The 21,590-nt window shown below is 41.3% G+C and overlaps 1 protein-coding gene across 1 annotated transcript in view; it reads right to left on the bottom strand.

Annotated features, from left to right (window-relative positions):
- LOC126484520 (cleavage stimulation factor subunit 1) overlaps positions 1 to 21,590 on the bottom strand; it is a 190,634-nt gene that overhangs the window by 41,408 nt on the left and 127,636 nt on the right. The window contains exon 7 of the mRNA XM_050108068.1: positions 17,056 to 17,206. Coding sequence (XP_049964025.1) covers positions 17,056 to 17,206 — 151 coding nt within the window. The remainder of the gene's footprint in view (positions 1 to 17,055; positions 17,207 to 21,590) is intronic.

Here is a 21,590-nt window from a genome sequence, read left to right as displayed (position 1 = left end):
GATTGAAAAGTAATGCTTAAAATTCTCCCCCACATTGTAAAAGTGCTCACACATTAAGAGATTTGCACCAGGTTTCAGAAATGATTGAGGTACTGTTAGCAGCAATGTTTTTTGTTGATTATGCACTTGGTAGGATTAATGACACATACCAAATAGCAGGAGTGTTCTTATATTCCTCCAAAGTCACCTTGGTGTATGTTATCTGAACTTGTAAACAATGTTGCCATTGGAAAACTCATGCTATTAATACAAGTCACATCAGCAGATAGGAAACAATACTCAGAAATTAGATGTGATGGTTGAGAAGTAATACAATGGATAAGATCCAGGATAAGAAACATAAGTTTGGGGGTTCCTCAGGGCTTCATCTTGGGATCATTCCTATTTACGAGAGCAAGTGAAATGAAAACCTTAAATTTGTAATAACAAATCGAAATTTCGCACCATTATCCTGTAAGTTGGTAAGCGTGCTACAAACAGCATGCAGAATATCCTGTAGGTGGCAGCATAGTGCGGATGCACACATATCATCGCAGTATCAGTGTAAAGATGATTGCCCAACTTGTGACTTGCACTAAGGAAGAACAGTGTTCTGTTATTCAGTTTTTGTGTAGTAAAGGTGTGAAACTTATTGAAATTCATCGACGAATGAAGGTTCAGTACGGTGATGCATTTTTGTCACAGCAGAAAGTCTACAAATGGAGTAGGAAGTTGGCAAATGGTGTGACTTCAGTGGAAGACGCTCCTCGTCCAGGTCAAGTACAACGAGTTGTGAGTCCACAGAACATTGCAGCAGCTGAAGCCATAGTGAAGGAAAACCATCGAGTGACATTTGATGACATTGCAGCATGTTTACAGATTAGTCATGGGTCAGCACACCACATTATACATGATGTGCTCCAGTTTCACAAGGTGTCTGCAAGATGAGTGCCACTTCAGCTGACTCCTGAAATGAGAGTACAGCATGTTGATGCTTGTGAAGAACTTCTTCAACGCTTTGTACGAGAAGGTGATGGCTTCCTTGCAAGAATCATTACTGGGGACGAAACCTGGGTTCACTTCCACCAACTGGAAACAAAGAGATTACTGGGGACGAAACCTGGGTTCACTTCCACCAACTGGAAACGAAGAGAGTGAGCAAGGAATGGTGCCATTCCTCATCACCAAAACCAAAGAAGTTTCGAACAGAACCATCAGCAGGGAAGGTTATGCTGACTCTCTTTTGGGACGAAAAAGGTGTCATTTTGGAGCATTACATGTCTAGAGGGACCACTGTCACCAGTGCATCATACACAGATCTCCTAAAAAATCATCTGCGGCCTGCAATCAAATCAAAGCGACATGGATTGCTGTCAGCAGGTGTCCTTCTGCAACATGACAATGCAAGGCCCCACACTGCCCGTACAAAAGTTGCAACAATCACAGACCTGCATTTTGAGTGTCTTCCTCATCCACCATACTCACCAGACCTTGCCCCAAGTGATTTCCATACGTTTGGACCACTCAAAGATGCAATGGGAGGAAAGAAGTTCCGTTCTGATGAAGAGGTACACCACGCGGTGCATGAGTGGTTGCGCGGACTACTAAAAGAATTTTTTTGTAAAAGAATTTATGCACTTTGTAAGTGCTGGAGGACTTACATTGAGCGAGGGGGAGATTAAGTTGAAAAGTGATACAACTTTGTACCACTTCTGCACAATAAATAATATTTAAAAAATACTTGAGGTTTTCATTTGACTCACCCTCGTATATGTTATATCATTGATTTCCCAAGTGTTCTAAGCAATTATCTCCTCTTTACAATGCTACCAATGATTCATTTGGTATCTTCTGGGCAGGAAGTATGGCCTAAGTAAAGAGGTGCAGAAAATCATAAAAAACACACAAATTCATTTTGAGGATTCTGGGCAACGCCAATGTCATACACTTTGAACCAGAAACACTAAACAAGCAAACTGTTGTGGATGAAGATATTGTTGTACAAATCCATTCAGTACGTAAACTTTGGGGTGCACACAAGGATGAGAGGTTCTCATGGAAACGAGAAGTTGGTCATGTATAAATCAATAAAATAATATGCAATCTACACTTATTAAAAAGATTAGCTTCATATTCAAACACTTGAACATCAACAATTTTGTGAATGTAGGCTAACTCGCCAAATTTCAGGGAGAAAATCTTCTTCGGATATCAGCCGAGTAAACTGGTCAATGCATAGAAATGTTCTGGCAAATTTTCCACTTTTCATCCCGTCGCGAAGTGTCGGCAGGTGACATTATGCGCTTTTGGTACTGTGTTAATCGCAGAATGATGTATGTTTGACAGAAGAGCTGAAGGTAGTGGATAGTTGATGCGACAGGGAAAGAACAGGACTGGGTTTCTGATCACAAACTTCTGCAGGCACATACAGGCTCAGAAAGCCCAGCTGCTGAGAGCAGGGAGGGTGTAGCATGCAGCCATCACATGATTTCCTTCCACTAACTATTGTGTGCATAGTGCAAAATATTGACTATGATATTAATATACATTTACTTGATGACCTAAATCAAAACTAAGTACAGGAAACTTCGGTTTGAAAAGATGAATTCACTGCACCTTCAAATTCAGCTGTATGGCCAAACTGTTGAAAATGGGCTATGTTTTGAGATTTCTGAAACTAAACAAAAATGCATGCAAGTCCTTACAGTTATGTGTGTGTTTTTTTATGTGTGTGAAATCTAATGGGACTTAATTGCTAAAGTCATCAGTCCCTAAGCTTATACACTACTTAACCTAAATTATCCTAAGGACAAACACACACACCCATGCCCGAGGGAGGACTCTGTAATGGATCTGGGAGATGTTATTTTTTTACCGTATTTGTCGATACTGAATTGAAAATGTTTTCTTATATTTTTGTCAGAATTTATTATAATTTGTCTTATTATATGTTAATTTACTTCTGTTTTTGAGAGTAAAAGCATATTGATTACTATTAGAAAATGTATCGAAGAATAGCAAAGAAACTGATTGTGTAAAATATCTTTGACGTTGGAGTAGTCTTTGACTATAGTCAGTCCGAGTCGGAAGCTAACTCTTTGTGTGTGTTGACGGGAGAACAATGTGAAGGTCACAGTCATAAATAATTTTGAATTATGTTAACTATTATTTTTGTATTATCTGAAAAGAAGAAACTACATTTGGAAGAAACTGTATTTGAAACACCAAAATGAGAGAAACACGCTGAACCACGTCATTTTCTGCAGCCGACAACAATGCATTGTGGAATCATACTTAGACAACCGAAGCCAAGACTTATATTTGCTTGCAAACGTCTAATGGAAAAGGTACTGTCACGAAATATGGCAAATTTAAGTTTATAAAAAAATAGTGCCCATATTTTCAACTTGTGTAATAGCCGGGATGCCATATTTCAACTCGAACCTCCGCCGGGACCAGCCGCACAGTCCCGTACAGTTAAACAAGACTTACTGTAAGATGTAAATGGTGATCGGTAGCATAGTTGCAGCAGTCACAGGTAAAAGTCACTTATTTGTATCATGTATTGTTTTACCATGAAAGCCATTTTAATTTATACAGACTGAATTAATCAAGTCATAACACACATATTATGAAACCAGATTCGTAATGAGATATGGCTAGCTTCATCCTCACACATCCAAATGGTAGTTCTAAGTTGGCATTATTAATGAAACTGATGATTGATTTAACAGCCAATAGAAAAATTGGCCTTTATTAAAATTGGTGCCACTTAGAACAAATGTGATGACATGAACAGATGTGGCTCAAAGAGACACACAAGTTGAGATGGCAACTTATGTTGTGATAATTTTACTTGCCTTGTTATTTGTATTTTTGCTTCTATCATAATGTCAAGAGACTTAGCTTTTTGTGCTCATTTAAATACTGTGTACTATATGTTCATTTGAAACTCGGAGAGCGATCAGCATCAAAAGCTGCAATTTTTTATCTAAATTACTCATAAGTTTTGTGTATTATATTCAAATGGTGTCCAAAAATATGTGCTTGTCAAATGGAGAGAATTTGTGATCCATAAGGGGACAAAAGCCACAAAACATTTGGTGCTTTACTTGGGAGCAGTTAACGGTAATCAGACAGTGAGACACATAAAAAATGTACAGCACAAAGCCACACGGTCTCAACTGATGAAAGTTATTTTTGTGTCTTTTGGTCTTTGCCAAATTCTCAAAGGAGTTAGGTGACAGAAAATATGTGGCTGGCTTTTGGACTTAAAGACAGTCAGAGCCAGTGTAAATGATTGAAATATTTTCAGATGAATAGGAGTATGCCAAATTTACTGCTTGTTTTAGTAATTATAATAATCCAGTGTTTTGGACTCAACTTTAGGATAATTGTTAGAAAGTTTCATAGTCATTTGGACTTAACAATATTTTTAACAGTTGACTGCAAAACTTGTACATATTTAGCAGCATTTCATAACATTTACTTCTTTTACATTACAATTCATTAGGACTTTGTATATGTGTTCCTTTCATGTGCACTTAGGAGGATTCTGCATATGTTCAATAATATTAAACACTATCACATACTGATTCATTTCCAGAATTTGAAGCATGATTCCTGTTGTGACTCGCCGATCTTTCAAAGTGCTGCCGCGCAATTACGTGTGTCCTCTACATGCGGCGCTGTCTGCCAGCCACGCAGCAGTAGCGCCACCTAAGCGGCCAGCCAGCCAGCCAGCGGTCGCTAGACTCAGACTCAGTTATGATTTGACTGTTAAAGTGTTCACACGTCTTACTCTGTTTACATGATCTGTGACTTTCACGTATTGCGGCTTCCTTGAAATATATTTGTTCAACTTGAAGTTATAACAATTGGCGATGAGGTAGTAATTTTTCTTTTGCATCGTTGACCCACATATTTCCATGGCTACTTTAGGGCAACTATTGCAAGGTCTCATAGAACAGCAAATGCTTCTCAACAATGTGATTCGTGATTCGTGATTTCGTCGCGGCATCAAATGCGGGGCGTCTCTCGTCGTCATCTCTACCTCCTTTTCCTCCTTACGACGAGACAGCAGAAGACTGGTCTGATTACAAAAAATGTCTTTGACAGCACTTCTTTTGCATTTCATGTTGCGGACGAACAAACATGTAAGCCTCTGTTCCTTTCATGGATTTCACCTCAAATGTATAGGTTGTTGTCGCAATTGGCTCCTTTGAAAGATCCTGCGTCTCTGTCCTTTGTTGAAATGTGCTCACTTCTGTCCGTCTATTTTCAAAAGCAAACGCATGTGGTAGCCTCTCGTGTTGCCTTTTATTGTTGTCAAATACAACCGAATCAATCCTATCGCACTTGGGCTGCTGAAATTCATGGCCTCAGTAGAAAGTGTCAATTTGTTACTGAAGTTCACAAAGAATCCTACGCCGATTCCATGGAACAGGATGCTATCATCCGATTGGTGCCCGACGAAGAAGTTAGGCAATGTGCCCTTCAGTTGGCAAATCCGACTCTAGATGAAGTCCTATCCATCACTCAGTCTTTTGAAATTTCTCGCGCCGCTGGAGCGCAAATAGAGGCATGGGGCGACGTCGGGGAAATACAACCTCTGTGCGATGTTGACGAAGTGTGTGGTGTGTCCCCGCTGGCCGACGTGGCCGCAGTACGCACCCAAGCGCAGCCTCGGCCTAACCGTAAACAAACGTCTAAGAAACTGCAGCAAAACCCACGGCAACTTCCATCATGTCCACGGTGTTTTACGAAACATTCATGAGAAGATTGCCCACAACGTTGGGCCTTGTGTCACAAATACAAAAAAAAGGGTCATGTGTCATCCGTTTGCAAATCCGACTGCATACATGATGTTCATGAACATGACGCTGATTCTGATTCTGTGTTGTCTGTCAATTGTTCTTCTTCCCTTTCAGGGAAGTTATTCCTCACTGTCCAAATACTTGGTCGAGATGTACGCATGCAGGTGGATAATGGTTCTGCTGCCACTATCATCAATTCTCAGACGTATCTTCAGTTGGGTTCTCCAATCCTGTCCCCTGTCACTAGGCAATTACAGACTTACAATCAACACAAGATTTCTCTCTTGGTACAATTTGATGCTGAGGTATCTTACAAATCTGCCATTCGCACTGTTCCCATATTTGTGGTCGACCATAGTAAAGCGGAGAATCTTTTTGGTTTCAATGCCTTTCGCGTTTTTTGGGTTCTCCATAGATGACTCTGTCACTATCGTATCTGATGCTATTCCTTATGCTCAATTGGATTCCTTGTCGACGACATTTTTGTCCCTTTTTTCTCCTGCGTTAGGCCATGCAAACGACTTTGAAGCTCATATCACACTCAAACCCACTGCTCAGCCTAAGTTTTTTCGGGCTCTCGGCCCATTCCTGTGGCCCTTCGTGATCAGGTCAAATGGGAGCTGGATCGTCTCACTGCTTCAGGGGTCTTGCTTCCTGTCACTTCCAGTGAGTGGTCCTCTCCTGTCGTTGTCGTTGCTAAGCCAAATGGTGATATTCGTCTCTGTGGCGATTTCAAAGCCACTGTAAATGCTCAATGCCTTATCGACACTTACCCTATGCCTCGACCTGAAGAATTGTTCACTAAACTTGCTGGAGGCCAGTATTTTTCTAAACTTTATCTGTCAGAAGCTTATCATCAACTTCCTCTCGACACTGCTTCCCGGCAGTTTCTGGTCTTTAACACGCCTTTTGGCCTCTATCAATACCAACGATTGAAATTCGGGGTTGCCAGCACCCCTGCTCTCTTTCAGTGATTCTTGGAACAATTATTGCTCACTGTCCCTAGGTGTATAAATTACCAGGACGACATTGTTGTCACTGGCTCCACCACTGACGAACATCCTCAAAATCTCCGCACACTTTTTCATGTCTTACAGACTGCCGGCCATACGTGTAATCTTCAGAAATCAAAATTTTTTCAGGCATCTATCACGTACTTGGGGTTTCAACTCTCTCGGGATGGTATTCGTCCACTTCAGCAAACTGTCGCTGCGATCGATGCCCTTCCTCGCCCTACATCTGTTAAGGAACTGCAGGTCTTGTTGGGGAAAATAGCATACTATTACAAGTTTTTACTGTCTGCTGCTTCGGTGGCTCAGCCGTTGCTCTCGCCTGTTGCATAAAAACGTGCCTTTTCACTGGTCCGCATCATGCGTTGCGGCTTTCCAGAAATTGTAGACTATGCTGAAATAGGCCCCGTGCCTGGCTACTTATCGAACTGGCCAACATCTTGTTCTTACCATGGACGCCTCTCAATACGATGTTCGTGCAGTCCTTGCGCATCGTTTTTCTGACGGTTCTGAACAACCCATTGCTTATGCCTCCAAAACGCTTACGGATGGCCAACAAAAGTATTCTCAAATTGAAAAAAAAAAAAAAGCTTTGGCCATTATTTATGCTCTTCATAAGTTTGGTGTTTTTCTCTATGGATCCAAATTTCATCTTGTTATGGATCACAAACCACTTGTTTCCTTGTTTCATCTATCAACGTCACTTCCCGACAAGGCTGCACATCGCTCTTTACTTGTCTTGTTTCAATTATGAGATTCATTTCCGGCCGACAGCTCAACATGCAAATGCTGATGCACTGTCTCGCCTTCCCATGGGTCCTGATCTGGCATTCAATAGGGACAAGCTTTTGTGTTTCCACCTGGATGTTGCCGAGCAGTGGGTTGTGGACGGGTTCCCCATCACCGGTGACCGGCTGGCGGCTGCTACGGGTTCTGACCCTACCCTCTCCCGGGTTTTACGCTTTCATTGCCTGTTGCACGTTGCCAACCACCGTGGCAACCACCAATGCTCTAGCTCGCATTTTCTCTTTGGAAGGCCTTCCCTCTACTCTTGTTACTGATAATGGTCCGCAATTTGCCTCTTCCAATTTTGTGGATTTTTGTGCCCGTCACGGCGTCATGCATGTCACGGCCCCTCCGTTCCATCCACAGTCAAACGGTGAGGCTGAACGACTGGTCCGCACATTTATGGCTCAGATGAGGAAACTCCTGACTTCTGCTGCTGATGATGTGCTTCTCCAATTTCTGGCTTCTTACCGTTTCACCCCCGTGGGCGACCACAGCCCGGCTGAGCTCTTACATGGCCAATGGCCCCGTACGCTACTTCATCTTCTGCGGCCTTCCACCTCACTGCCGCAGGTGCCTTCGCTTGGCCGGTTCCCCGCCGACAACCTTGTATGGATACGGGGATATGGTAGGCGGCCAAAATGGAATCCTGGCCGCATCTTACGACACCGTGGCCAATGCCTGTACGAAATCCAGACGGACACGGGTGTTGCAGTGCGTCATTCGGACCAGCTTCGGCCTCGTGTGCCGGCAACGCCTGTTCCAGATGCCGCTACACCACTTTCGGCTCTACCTGATGCTCGGGATACTGGAATCTCTCATTACTCACAACACAGTCCTGTCACCATCATATCGGAGCCAGCACAAGAACTGACGCCACCAAGAGACGTGCCCATGCAGGAACCAGATGACCATCATCTGCCGGAGCAACTCTACTCGCCTCCTTCTCCTACGGACGCGAACACATCGCCAATGTCTCCTGTTATAACAACCGAACTTGCCGCAACGGGCAGATTGGTGCACGGGGCCCCAGCAGATTTGACCCGCACGTCTCCTGTCATCTCGATCTGTTATCATCGGGGACACTTCTGTCCATTCGGGAAGCCTCCTCCTCGAGACTTTATGGCCAGTCAAACAACACCTATGGACGTTAGCAATCTACAGGCCACCTCCATCAAGACCTGTGCAAAAACTTCAAAGGGGGGAAAAGTGTTGTGACTCACCAATCTTTCAAAGTGCCGCTGCGCAGTTACGCGTGTCCTCTACATGCGGCGCTGTCTGCCAGCCAATCAGCAGCAGCGCCACCTAAGCGGCCGGCCAGCCAGCCAGTGGCTGCTAGACTCGGACTCAGTTATGATTTGACTGTTAAAGTGTACACACGTCTTACTCTGTTTACTTGATCTGTGACTTTCATGTATTGCGTCTTCCTTGAAATATATTTGTTCAACTTGAAGTTATAACAATTCCCATCCATACTTGTGATTTTGTAATACGCATCATTAATTTATGTTGTTTACTGAGTAAATAGTGCATGTTATTCAGTTTCAGATTACCTTCCATTAAACAAATCCTTCACATTCTTTATCAAAGGGAATTTAGATTTCACAATCTGTCTCTGAGAAATTATCTGTTTTTAAACAATTATAGCAGGGCTAACGGCAAGAATGTCAATGCACCCCTCAGACATTGAATATGATACAGGTTTATTCGCTCTAGACACTTTACTTCATTCATTATAAGAATACATCTGATGTAAACAAACATAAACACAATAACTGGTCAAGAGCCATAGCTCTCATACAATGGTATTGTTCCGATCTTGAAAGTAGGTCAAACTTATGTATTAGACATCTTATTACTATGTCACTGTAAATGAAACTTTAAGACATTCTGATGTACTAACAGCCATCAACATTTTTCTTAATCATACTGGAACTAATGTACGGAGCTTTGCGACACGTCACTGTCAAATGATGGCAAAATGCAGAACAGTATGTCATAAAAGAGGAGGAGGAAATGTGGATTTTTTGGCAGCTTGGGATTCTGTTGTTGACCACCTTGTTATCAACATGGCAGTACTGAAACACTTTCCTCAGAGTCTGAGGTGGAAAGAGTTCAGAGACAGACTGTAATACCACAGTCTAACATAACAGTCGTGACACTCACTGCTGTAAAAGTTGTTGCCGTGACAGATGGAGCGACACTAGCGCTCAGAGCGGCAGGTAAGGTGAACGTCAGACACGTTGTAAGCATAATGTTTGTTTGCATCCATTTCCTGCGTAATTTCCGAATTATTCGACTTATTTTCTGGCCTCCAAGAGTGTGTGGTATCAGAAGGCATATACGTTTCTAAAAATTATTCTAAAATATGCGCAAGTATGGACAAAAACCATGAATAGAGTGGCACGCTATAACACATTCGTGAAGAAACACTTGTGACATTGGACAGAATTGCAGCTTACCACGTTGATATCAAAAGAATATAAACACACAGATTCACATGTAAGAAGCACAGACATGTACCTCTACATGCAAAAGTGATGGACAGCTCGTTTATCGTTCTGTAGGCCTACTGTGTTTGTCATTGTCACTTGTTTCCACGACCTTCATCTTTATATTATTCTAAATGGAACAAGCAACTTACAAATAGTGGGACAAATATGCTGAAAACATAATGAGCTGATTACATTACATTTCACGAAAAACCAAATATTTGAATAATTTTCAAGCAATCTGTCTGTAGGCACTTTCCTTGTCCCATAATAGTTTCGCTCGAAGTCTAGCGATCTGCACATTCTGACACTGCACACGCTTTTGTAAGACACGAACAGCTGCACTTAATCTAACCACTTCATCGTCAAAGCAGGTCTTGTGTTGATGATTCTCACGAATCTGGCACTAATAAATGGAGAGTTGAACTAGCTGCTTCTGTGTCATAGGACTGTTTTACAGCTTTAGATGGACTGTCGAATCTTTGTGGCAGTTTCTTCTTCATAGTCAGTTGAGGTGGCTTATTTGGAATGTCAAACAGTGGGGCTACTGCATTCCACATGAGTTTGTTATTGTCTGCGTTCATGACCTGGTTTTGTTCGAAATGTAGCGAACAAAACCTAATATTATTATAGAGGTGAACCGGGTCTTTCTTCATAAAGTCTTCTCGTCTGCTATTAACTAGCCATTTTTTTCCTCCTAAAACAAAACATTCATGATTTATACACATACATTTGCAAATGAATCTTGACGATACAGTTTAGTAACATGATGGTATATACCTCTCAGGATCCTTAGGAAACCTAAAAAAGACAGCTGTGGTGTCTTCTTCCTATTGCTGCTGCAATTTATTGCGCTACAAACACTCCCGATGGTAAAAACCATTGTATAAATCAAAATAAACAATCACTATTCGCTTTCACGATCGCGCCGAACTAACAGTTCAACCTACCGGCCGTTTGGAGCGCTGCTGGCGCTGAAGGCAACAAAATCGAGGCGAAGTGTCGCGACTGTTATGTTAGACTGTGGTAATACCATGAGTGGCTTCAATATTTAACCACATGGCAAAACCCCAGCAATGTGCTTTTACACCACACAAAGCTCATACAGAAAAATTACCCTTGTTAAAGTCAAGAACTTTCATCACTCTTGTTTTTAATTGCAGTACTATGTTAGCTAAGATCGAGATCATGACATGTTTTCTGTCCAGTCACCTCAGAAGCATATCACCTGAGTTTTATCACATATCATTTCCTTCTGTTTAAAAATTAAATGACATTCAAAGCTATATTGTTCTCTGTTCAAATCTTTTTACATCTTTCTGCACCTGTTCACATCACTGCAGGTTAGCTGGATCACTTGCCTGGCCAGTGCAGCACAAGTTAAATGTGCTGGTAAAACTGTTGCCCCGTATTATCGCTGAGTCGATGTACATGTAATGCACAGCATAAAATGTATCCTCATTATCATACTTGATTGTACTCGAGACAGCTTGGCTTGCACTCCACATGAAATGAAATCCAATGAGGTTCCAGCAAAAGCGGAAGAATATATAGTGTAATGTTTGCATGAGGTTTATTCTTATTCTGAATGGAGTATAGTTGGTATAATATCAGATAGTAATGACTAGTTTTTGTTCCTGTCTTCTGTCTTTTTCCTTCTTTCCTTAGACTTGAGGGTATGGTTTATTTCCACTTCTGAGTATCCATACCCACAGAATAATTTTCATAGCTGATGTAGCTCAGAAGGCAGGGCTCTTAGTGTCACATGCAGTTTGGGCTCTGTGCATGAGAGTGGTGATGCGCATGAGGCACTGCACTAGATAGTGCAGGCAACAGTTTTCTCACATTTCCACAGACAGACAATCAAGTTGTTGTTGTTGTTGTTGTTGTTGTTGTGGCCTTCAGTCCTGAGACTGGTTTGATGCAGCTCTCCATGCTACTCTATCCTGTGCAAGCTTCTTCATCTCCCAGTACTTACTGCAACCTACATCCTTCTGAATATGCCTAGTGTATTCATCTCTTTGTCTCCCTGTACGATTTTTACCCTCCACACTGCCCTCCAATGCGAAATTTGTGATCCCTTGATGCCTCAGAACATGTCCTACCAACCGGTCCCTTCTTCTTGTCAAGTTGTGCCACAAACTCCTCTTCTCCCCAATTCTATTCAATACCTCCTCATTAGCTATGTGATCTATCCCATATAATCTTCAGCATTCTTCTGTAGCACCTCATTTCAAAAGCTTCTATTCTCTTCTTGTCCAAACTATTTATCATCCATGGTTCACTTCCTTACATGGCTACACTCCATACAAATACTTTCAGAAACAACTTCCTGACATTTAAATCTATACTCGATGTTAACAAATTTCTCTTCTTCAGAAACGCTTTCCTTGCCATTGCCAGTCTACATTTTATATCCTCTCTACTTCGACCATCATCAGTTATTTTGCTCCCCAAATAGCAAAACTCCTTTACTGATTTAAGTGTCTCATTTCCTAATCTAATTCCCTCAGCATCACCCGACTCAATTCGACTACATTCCATTATCCTCGTTTTGCTTTTGTTGATGTTCATCTTATATCCTCCTTTCAAGACACTGTCCATTCCATTCAACTGCTCTTCCAAGTCCTTTGCTGTCTCTGACAATCAAGTATTCATAGAAATTCATAAGATATTCCTTCCTGTGTATCGATACAATAAAACTGCCATCGATGTAATGGTGGATGCACTTGAGCTTTCAGCTGGGCGTCACCTGGCACTGTTTCTTCAACATGCTTCGTGCAGAAATTGGTGGTTACTGAAGTCAGGGGAGACCCTATAGGTACCCCGTCTTATTTACTCACCGAACTTCCCACCACAATGAAAGCCCATGGCAGTAAACAAGTGTTGGAACAGTTTCACTGTCAAAATTCCTTTCCACCAGTTTCAGGAAGTCTTCCTCTGGCTCCTGTGTGAATAGAGACTTGACACTGCAGATGACAGCAAATCTTTTACAATGATAATCATATCCCAGAGCACTGCTACAAACTCTACTGAGTTATTTAGGCGGTGGGAAAACTGTCCTACCAACTGTTTCAGCTGCTTGGCCAGATGTTTTGTCAGACCATACAAAGGGGATTTTATAGTTTCTGTTATTGGTTGTAGTGGCACTTCCTTTTATGCCTTATGTTTTTTCAGGAAACCATAAAATGCAGCAGTTCCAGTAATCTTACACACAGGAAATCTTAACATTTCCTCTTCCAGGCCGAAATAACTACACAGCAAGAAGGTCATCCATGTCAATGGCAGTGTAGAATCTTTTGCCAGCATTATTTCACTTTTAGCAATATAGATGCATTACCATTGTCCACCAGCAAGACAACTATGTCTTCATCATTTTGGACAGCTTACAATTTTAAACATGGCTGTGAGACAGCGACCATAGAAGAATATGGGTAAATATAAAAAAGCCAAATGGTTGCAACAAAATTTTACTTTTACCAGGTTTCAAAACCAACTGTGGGTGTCTTCATCAGAAAATCCACAATTACCTAAAAATATTTTAAACAAACATGAACATGGAGTAAAACTAAGGACTACACAGTTTTTACTCCAAACGGATTTATAAGAAGACTGTACTCACTTGTAGTAACTGACAAACAAATTTACGAAGCAATAATGCTCGCGTCACATAAAATACTTCCTTAAGAAGTTAATGTTACAATAACATAAATTTAAAGCCACTGAAACTAACATAAAGCTGGCAACTGTAAGTAAAACTATAGCTACATGGGGTAGCACAGTACACACTGCTAAGGTCTGCAAGAGGAAACAGTCACTGGATGTGGTATCGACTAAGAGGCTTACATGCCAAAGTTGCCACAAGGTGAACATGAAACAAGTGACACCAGCTAGTAACAGTCAAACAATGGAAAATCCAGGATAGAATGCAACAATATTATGAAAAGGAAAGTTGCTACTCACCAAATAGCAGAGATGCTGAGTCACATATAGGCACAAGAAAAAGACTCTCACAATTAAAGCTTGTGGCCACTAAGGTCTTCATCAACAACAGACACCCCCCCCCCCCCCCCACACACACCCACACACACACACACACACACACACACACACGTGTTTTCTGTTGTTGACAAAGGCCTTAATGGACGAAAGCTTTAATTGTGTGTCTTTTTGTTGTGCCTATCTGTGACTCAGCATATCTGCTACATAGTGAGTAGCAACTTTCCTTTTCATAATTTTGTTACATCTAGAACAGTCTTAGATATCAGCTGCTTAATTTACAAAAAAATATTTTAAATAGCATATAACTGTTAATCTCACATTTTTTATTTATTACACTGTAGTTGTTTCACACAAAAATGTACCTAACATTTGCTGTTGCATTGTCTTGTATAATTTTTCATTTTGCGTAATACCATGTACTGATATGTGACGTGAACACATGCTATTTGAAGTATTTTTTTGTACATTAAGCACTGGTAACTTTGACTCTTACTGGATGGCGCCACTTGTTTTGGATTCACAATGTGGCAACTTCAGCATTTAAGCCTCTTGGTCTGATGCCTCCTCTTTTTCCTCTTGCAGCCCTTAGCGGCATGTACTGTGCTACACCATGTAGCTCTAGTTTTACTGGCAGTTGCCAGCATTATATCAGTTTCAATGACTTGAATTTTATGTGGTTCTCTAACATTAACTTCTCAAGGAACTATTTTATATGACAAGAGCATTTTGCTCTTAAATTTATTCATCAGTTACTCCATGTGAGTACAGTCTTGTTATAAATCTGTTCGGAGTAAAAACTGTTTAGTGCTTAGTTTTTTCTCTAAGATAAGATTTATTTATAATCTTTTTACATAATTGTGGATTTTCTGATGAAGACACCCATACTCAGTGTCTAAAGCTGTTCAAAGTCAAATTTTGTTGCAACCGGTTGGGTGTTTTATAGTTACCATACTTTGGAAGGCTTCTATTGCTCTGCATTTTGTTGTGGGTATGTTTTGTCACACCTGGCCTTCTCGAGCTCATGGCACATTTTGCTTCTGATGTTTTCTGAGGTGACACAATAGAATTTCTGATCGACAGCCCCAATTATTTCCTGTTTAAGCAGCTTTCTTGGAACTGGAATGGAGTCTGACCCTTCGGTGAATGCTGATGCAATCACCTCAACCAATTCCTTATCTATCTGGTTAATGATACTCTTTAAGTTTCGGTTGCTGTCTTCTTCTGGGTATGCCTGCAACAGTCACTGCAACTTGCTGCATTGTTTTTCTGTGGACTTTTGCTTGCAAAAGTCCCAGATCCAAAAGTATTGCTGTTGGTCTACTCTCAGACTTAGGCAAAATAGGCAGAAGCAAGCTGCTGGTGGTATATCGTTAAGAGCACACATATTTGTGTCAAACTCTTTTCTAGTGTCCTATATGTGCACTTTTACCAGGACTGTGCTGGCCTGTTGCAGGATTGGTCCCATCCTCACTGTGTTGACCAGCTGTTACAGTTCGGATAAACACAGCTTGATGTCTTTACCCCAACATCTTTGTAAGCCACAGAGATGTGCTTATGCTGGATGAATGTTATTGGGAAGATCTATATTTGTGAATGCTACTTCATCTCTGTGTAAAATTAATACAGATAATGTAGGAAAAGATAAGATTGCTACTAACTGTAAAGATGACACATTAAGTTCCAGACAGGCATAATTAAAAGACATTTAGCCACAGCCTTCACCATAATAAGAGAAACACACCATTCATTCACATGAGCCAGCACACCTCGTGCACACCATGACTGCCAACTCAGTGGCCTAAGCTGCCAGAGTTGGCAGTCATGGTGTGCACGAGGTGTGCTGGCTCATGTGAATGAATGGTGTGTTTTTTCTGTTTTCTGACAAAGGCTGTGGCCAAAAGCTTTGTGTGAGTGTCTTTTTAACTATGTCTGTCTGCAACTTAACATGTCATCTTTACAGTAAGTATCAATCTATCTTTTCCTACATTGTTGATATTCCTGCCTGGGGTTTCCATTGTTCAAATTACTACAGTCACGTTTTGTCATCAGTTACAATGCTGAATACCAATTCTCACCCGCAAGAGTTAAATCAATTAAGCATCTGTCTTCCTGTCAATGTTAGCTAGCAAACACAATGGGTGCAACAGCAGTTGTGCGTTTCGAGTGTTTGTGTCATGTTTTTGCAGTAATTAGATTTTGAAATGAGTGAAAAGGTGCATCACAGTGCTTGTCAACTCTACTCATGGCTACAGGCGCATGCAATTGAGTGGTTGTGTGTCTGAATGTGTGTATTTCTAACAGAGAAAGAGCAAGAGCTCAAAAGCTAGTGTAAGTATTATTTTCTGCTGCGTTTTTGTATGCACCACACATCAGCGAGCTATAGATGAGTGGTTACCTTTCCTTTATTTTACATACTAACAATATCTGTAACAGATGAGGGAGGTCTACTTATAGCCAACTTATAGAACATATTAACGGCCAAAGCAGAAGTAACAGATACGCATACTAAAAATAACACTGAATCTCTAGCTTTCAGAATTATTTTAGAAAACAGTTTCATTAAAAGAAGAGAAGATATGAAGTCATAAAGAGGCAGGTAAAATGTACATATGCTGGTTGGACACAAAAGACACTACAAATATGATTGGAAAACACTCAATATGTGGAAAATGATTCACTGTTACTATGATAATTATCAAAAATTGAAATTCTTGAGAATCAATTTCTTCAAAGAAATCTGTAAGTGTTGAAAAATGTTAAACTGTATTGGATGAACAAAGTTTATCTTGCTGTTGGGAATGTAGGTACAAGTTTGGGAATAAATAAAGGACAATATCTGCCATAAATAAAATAAAGCAAAGAAAAATCATCATAAAAGTGCAAACAGATGTACATGTGAAGACTTAAGCTTATAATAAACTATTTCTTTAAAAAAGTATAATAAACATGTCACAATAGAGATAATTATACCTTTCCATTGCGAGTGAAGCAAACAGAACAGACCTCAGCCCCATCATGAGCTTTCATGAAGGTATTTACACAACGATTTGAAACTCCGTCCCATACTTTGATGCTACCATCACGACCTGCAGATGTGTAGATCTTGCCATCAGGTGAGTACCTACAATAGAGCCATTTATCAACAACAAAGAATTATCTACTAGTACAAACAAATAACTAACTAAAACACATAAAAAGGTGATTTTCCACAACAAAATTATCTGGAAGACAGAATGCTTAGTTACATAGCACAATGTAAAGACATAAGACAACATGACAGAGTTAAAAGCTTACTTTCTGAATCCATTCCTTCATGAAGACAACATTAAAAATTGAGAGAGGCTGTAACTATTTGCATTAATACTGCAGATTCTGCTACACGGTTACATGTCATCACTGTGTTTGACTGTCAAGTTTGCATCAAATCAACCAATGATGCTAATGTGTTTAGTGGTGTAGCGTTGAGTGTGTGGTAACAAGTGAATCGCAGCTGTCAAGCAGCTTCTGCACCAGCCACCGGGGGTGGTTTTCTATCGCAGCTGTCAAGCAGCTTCTGTACCAGCCACCGGGGGTAGTTTTCTAATAAGTTTTTACATTTCTGTACATCGTGAATTTTTATACTTTTTGTATATTCTGTGTTTTATGTTCTGTTCTCAATTCTCTCAATCCATGTTAGAGTAGTAATCGCTTACTAACTTACTCTCAAGTATCTGTACATTGCAGAATGATTTACCTCAGAGTTTACAATCTAATCAATACTTGATGAACAGTAATTATTACTTTGCTCCTTGTTCACCCTGTTCACTAAAATGCAGTTGCCGCAATAAAGTATTTTGTTCTAGTAAACCTCCAGTCTATGTGTGTTCACATTTTGCGAAGGTCAGACAGCCCGAATTGAGGTGTACTTGACAAGTGTTGAACCCAAAGTGATGTGAGTTAAAGAATGTTGAACAACCACCACTGGATTTTACTATTATGAAAGATGACAGACACGCCTGCAGTGTCCACAATAACAGTCCATGTGCCTCTGTTCTGGATGAACAACTCGATTCTATGATTCGCACAGTTAGAAGGCAACTTTTGCTACGCAGGAATTACAGCCTACGCCAACAGATTTGCTCTCGTCATGAGTCAACTGGATCACCACTACACGGCAGAAGTATAAGATGTGTTGACGCAAGAACGCATACGTGATCGCAAGCCATTGCAATATCTACATCATTTGCACAATCTACTATGCACACTGTGGAGTGGCAGACTACCGCCAAAGGTCAATGCATTTGTGGCACCACAAACGGAAATGTCACTACAAGCGGTGGTGGAGCTCATTGATCATATTCAAGAGGCCAGCGCACATTCCCAGGTTCATGCAATGACAGTGGTACAAGGATGGCAGCAATAGTTACGTGCACAGAGTTTGACTCGTTGGTGGCAAAAGCGGAGACATTCTGCATGCAGATTGGCATGCCGCTGTCGCAAGGTGGTACTTGGAAATGTACAGGACCATGTTCGTACCCAAATTCCAGTGGCAGTTGGGTGCAACTGACTCCCCCCAAAGTCATGGCAGCTATTCATTAGTAATAGAATGTAAGATCAGAAGAATCTGATAGACACTTACTCAGATTTAAGCATCCTAACAAGAACAAAGCACAGCTGTAGACAGCTGATGGCATCCCGTTAACTGCTGCTAGTAACATATCCACCTCAATGTATGGAATGCAGCAGATCACATTGAATTTGGGACTGCAGCATCCACTCAAGTGGGACTTCACCATCACCAATGTTACGGAGCTTATCTCTTGGAACATTATTGTCTATTACTGAGAGTATCCAATGCTTGTCTGGTCAATAGCATTTACTGAACTGACAGCAGCAGGCTCTCACTGCAATATATCAGTGTACAGCACTAAGTTGATGCAGACATGTGGTGCAGAGTACGCCTCTCTGCTAAGACAGTTTCCAACTTTGAAGAGAACTCCAAGTGCACCTACCCAAGTGTCACACAATATGGTGCCTCATATCTAAACTACAGATGGTCCTCTGCTTTCTTACAGACCCAGGCATTTGGTACTTGATTGTTTGGCCATCAGTGAAGCAGCATTTGATGCGATGATTAAAGAAGAATACTCCGATCATCACGTAGCCTGTGTTCATCCGCACTACACCTTGTCCCGGAGAAAGGAGGAGCCTGGCATGCATGTGGTGATTATCACGCACTTAACTCCAGAACTGTACCTGACAGCTATCCTGTGCCTTTGCTGCATGACAACAATTAGGTGCTGTAGGCACAACAGCATTCAGCATTTTGGACTGTGCCAAAGCACGCACATGTAGACATCTGTGACAGAGAAAGACATTACCAAAATGGCAAAAAATTGCCTCATTTGGGCTTTCCGGAAGCAGATTCATGACATCTGAATTCCGAAACACTGCCCAAACCTGGCAAAGATTTATCAATTACATTTTGTGAGGTCAGCCATTTTGCTTTGCCAACTTAGATGATGTATTTGTATTTTTGATCACCAGGGAGAAACACTGCCAGCATCTTCAAGAGGTATGTAAACATCTGGAGTAGTTTGATGTGGTATAAAATACGGCAAAGTGCATGTTTGGGCAAACTTAGGTAATTCCTAGGTGACCGAATATCACTTGCAGGTTCCCTGCCATTAACTGAGAAGGTCAAAGCAGTTGTAAAGATATTACAAGTGACCACTATCAAAGATTTTTAGGAATGTTAAATTTCTACCACCAATACCCAACCCATGCAGTAGAACTGCAAGAACTGTTGAATGGAGCACTTACCACCCAAAGGTTCAAAGCAAGACTCCAGTGCAGTGGAATGAAGCAATGTGGTCTACTTTTAAGGCCGCAAAACAGAGTACGGCAAATGTAGCACTACTCACACACCCTAAGCTTGACACACTTTTGGCATTAGTGGTGGGCCAAAGACACACTGCTGTCGGCGAGGTGCAGTAACAATGGTCAAATGATTCTTGGCTTGTGTACTTCTCGTACAAACTTTCGGATACGACCGCAAGCTCCTGGCCATGTACAAGGCAGTAAAATATTTCTGACTACAAACAGAAGTAATGGCATTCACAATCTACACAGATCACAAGCCACTAATCTATGCATCAACTACTCTCCTCGCCAGTACCACCATCTGGAACTTATAAGCCGATTTAGCACAGACAGAAATACATTTCCAGCATTGCAATGTGGTGACCAACTACTTTCATGTGTCAGCAGTGTGTCACGACCAACAGACCTTTTAGAACTGGCCAAGGTTCCTGACCTTCATCAATAATATCTCTTTGACAATGAGGTTACAACTAATCGATGTTCCTGGAGTAAGATGCTTAATTGCATTGTGACGTCGACAGGGAAGATCATGACCATCCTTACTGACTGTATTTTGGTGGCAAGTCTTTGACAGTTTCCACAATCTGTGCCAGCCTGGAGCCCACTCAACTTTTCACCTTGTGTAATGTTTCGTCTGGCCAGTGATGGAGATTTCTCAGAGTGGACATGGATATTAGTCCAATGTCAACAGTGTAGAGTGCCCCACCACATGCACCCACCAGTTGGTGGCTTTCCAGTTCAAATCGCATTTGTTCGCATAGCTGGTAAAGTTCTTCAGATACGTACATCACATGACTACCATCTACCACACCACCAGTAGTAAAATATTTGAAAGATGGTACTGTTCCCTGAAGGTGGCATTAATGTGCCATGGAATGTCCTGGACTTCAGCTCTTCCGGTAGTCTTCCTGGGCCTATGAATGACATATAAGCAGTACCTGGACACTCCGCTGTGGAACTGGTCTATGGTGAGCCACTGCATCTTCCTGGAGAATTTGGTCAGATCTCTACCATCAACAATACTAGATCAGCAGGAATTCCATCTGCAATTAAGATACCATGTCATTCAAATATCATCCTCCACAGCCTCCAGATATGGTATACTGACCACTTATGTGCCCTGCAACTTAGGAAGCTGCTCACATGCGATGCTACAAACGGACACAACTACAACCTCCATACACTGGCCTATACTGTATTCTACGAAGAACCAATATTTTCCAGGAAGACCTACCATCCACAGCACGACGACTTCAGCATCCTCCAGTATCCGCGCCACAATCTCCACCTCAGGGGCAACAACCTACCAACAACAGGAAATTTGGCATTGCTGGTTTGGGACTAAGTGGAATTTACCACATAGTTCAACAGCTGGAGCTATCAGCTGTGTAACACACTGATGAGCCTACCCCCAAGTGTAAGTATGTCTCCACTGGTTATATTCTTGTTGGGTATGCAGTTGGACCTTGTAATTATCTAGACGACATATTTCTGTGGTCCATCTGTCTACCATCAAGGGGAAACATTGTCAGCAAAAATCTCAAAAAGTTCTTGGACAATTTCCATCAAATTTTTACACGACCTGTAATACACATCTGGATGCACAACAGCTACATATGTTTTTAATATATATAATATATAAA

This window comes from Schistocerca serialis, chromosome 6, assembly GCF_023864345.2.
Source record: "Schistocerca serialis cubense isolate TAMUIC-IGC-003099 chromosome 6, iqSchSeri2.2, whole genome shotgun sequence".
In the NCBI taxonomy this organism is placed as follows: Eukaryota; Metazoa; Arthropoda; class Insecta; order Orthoptera; family Acrididae; genus Schistocerca; species Schistocerca serialis.
Note: the sequence above shows the minus strand (reverse complement) of the source record. Positions and strands in the feature narration are given on the sequence as shown.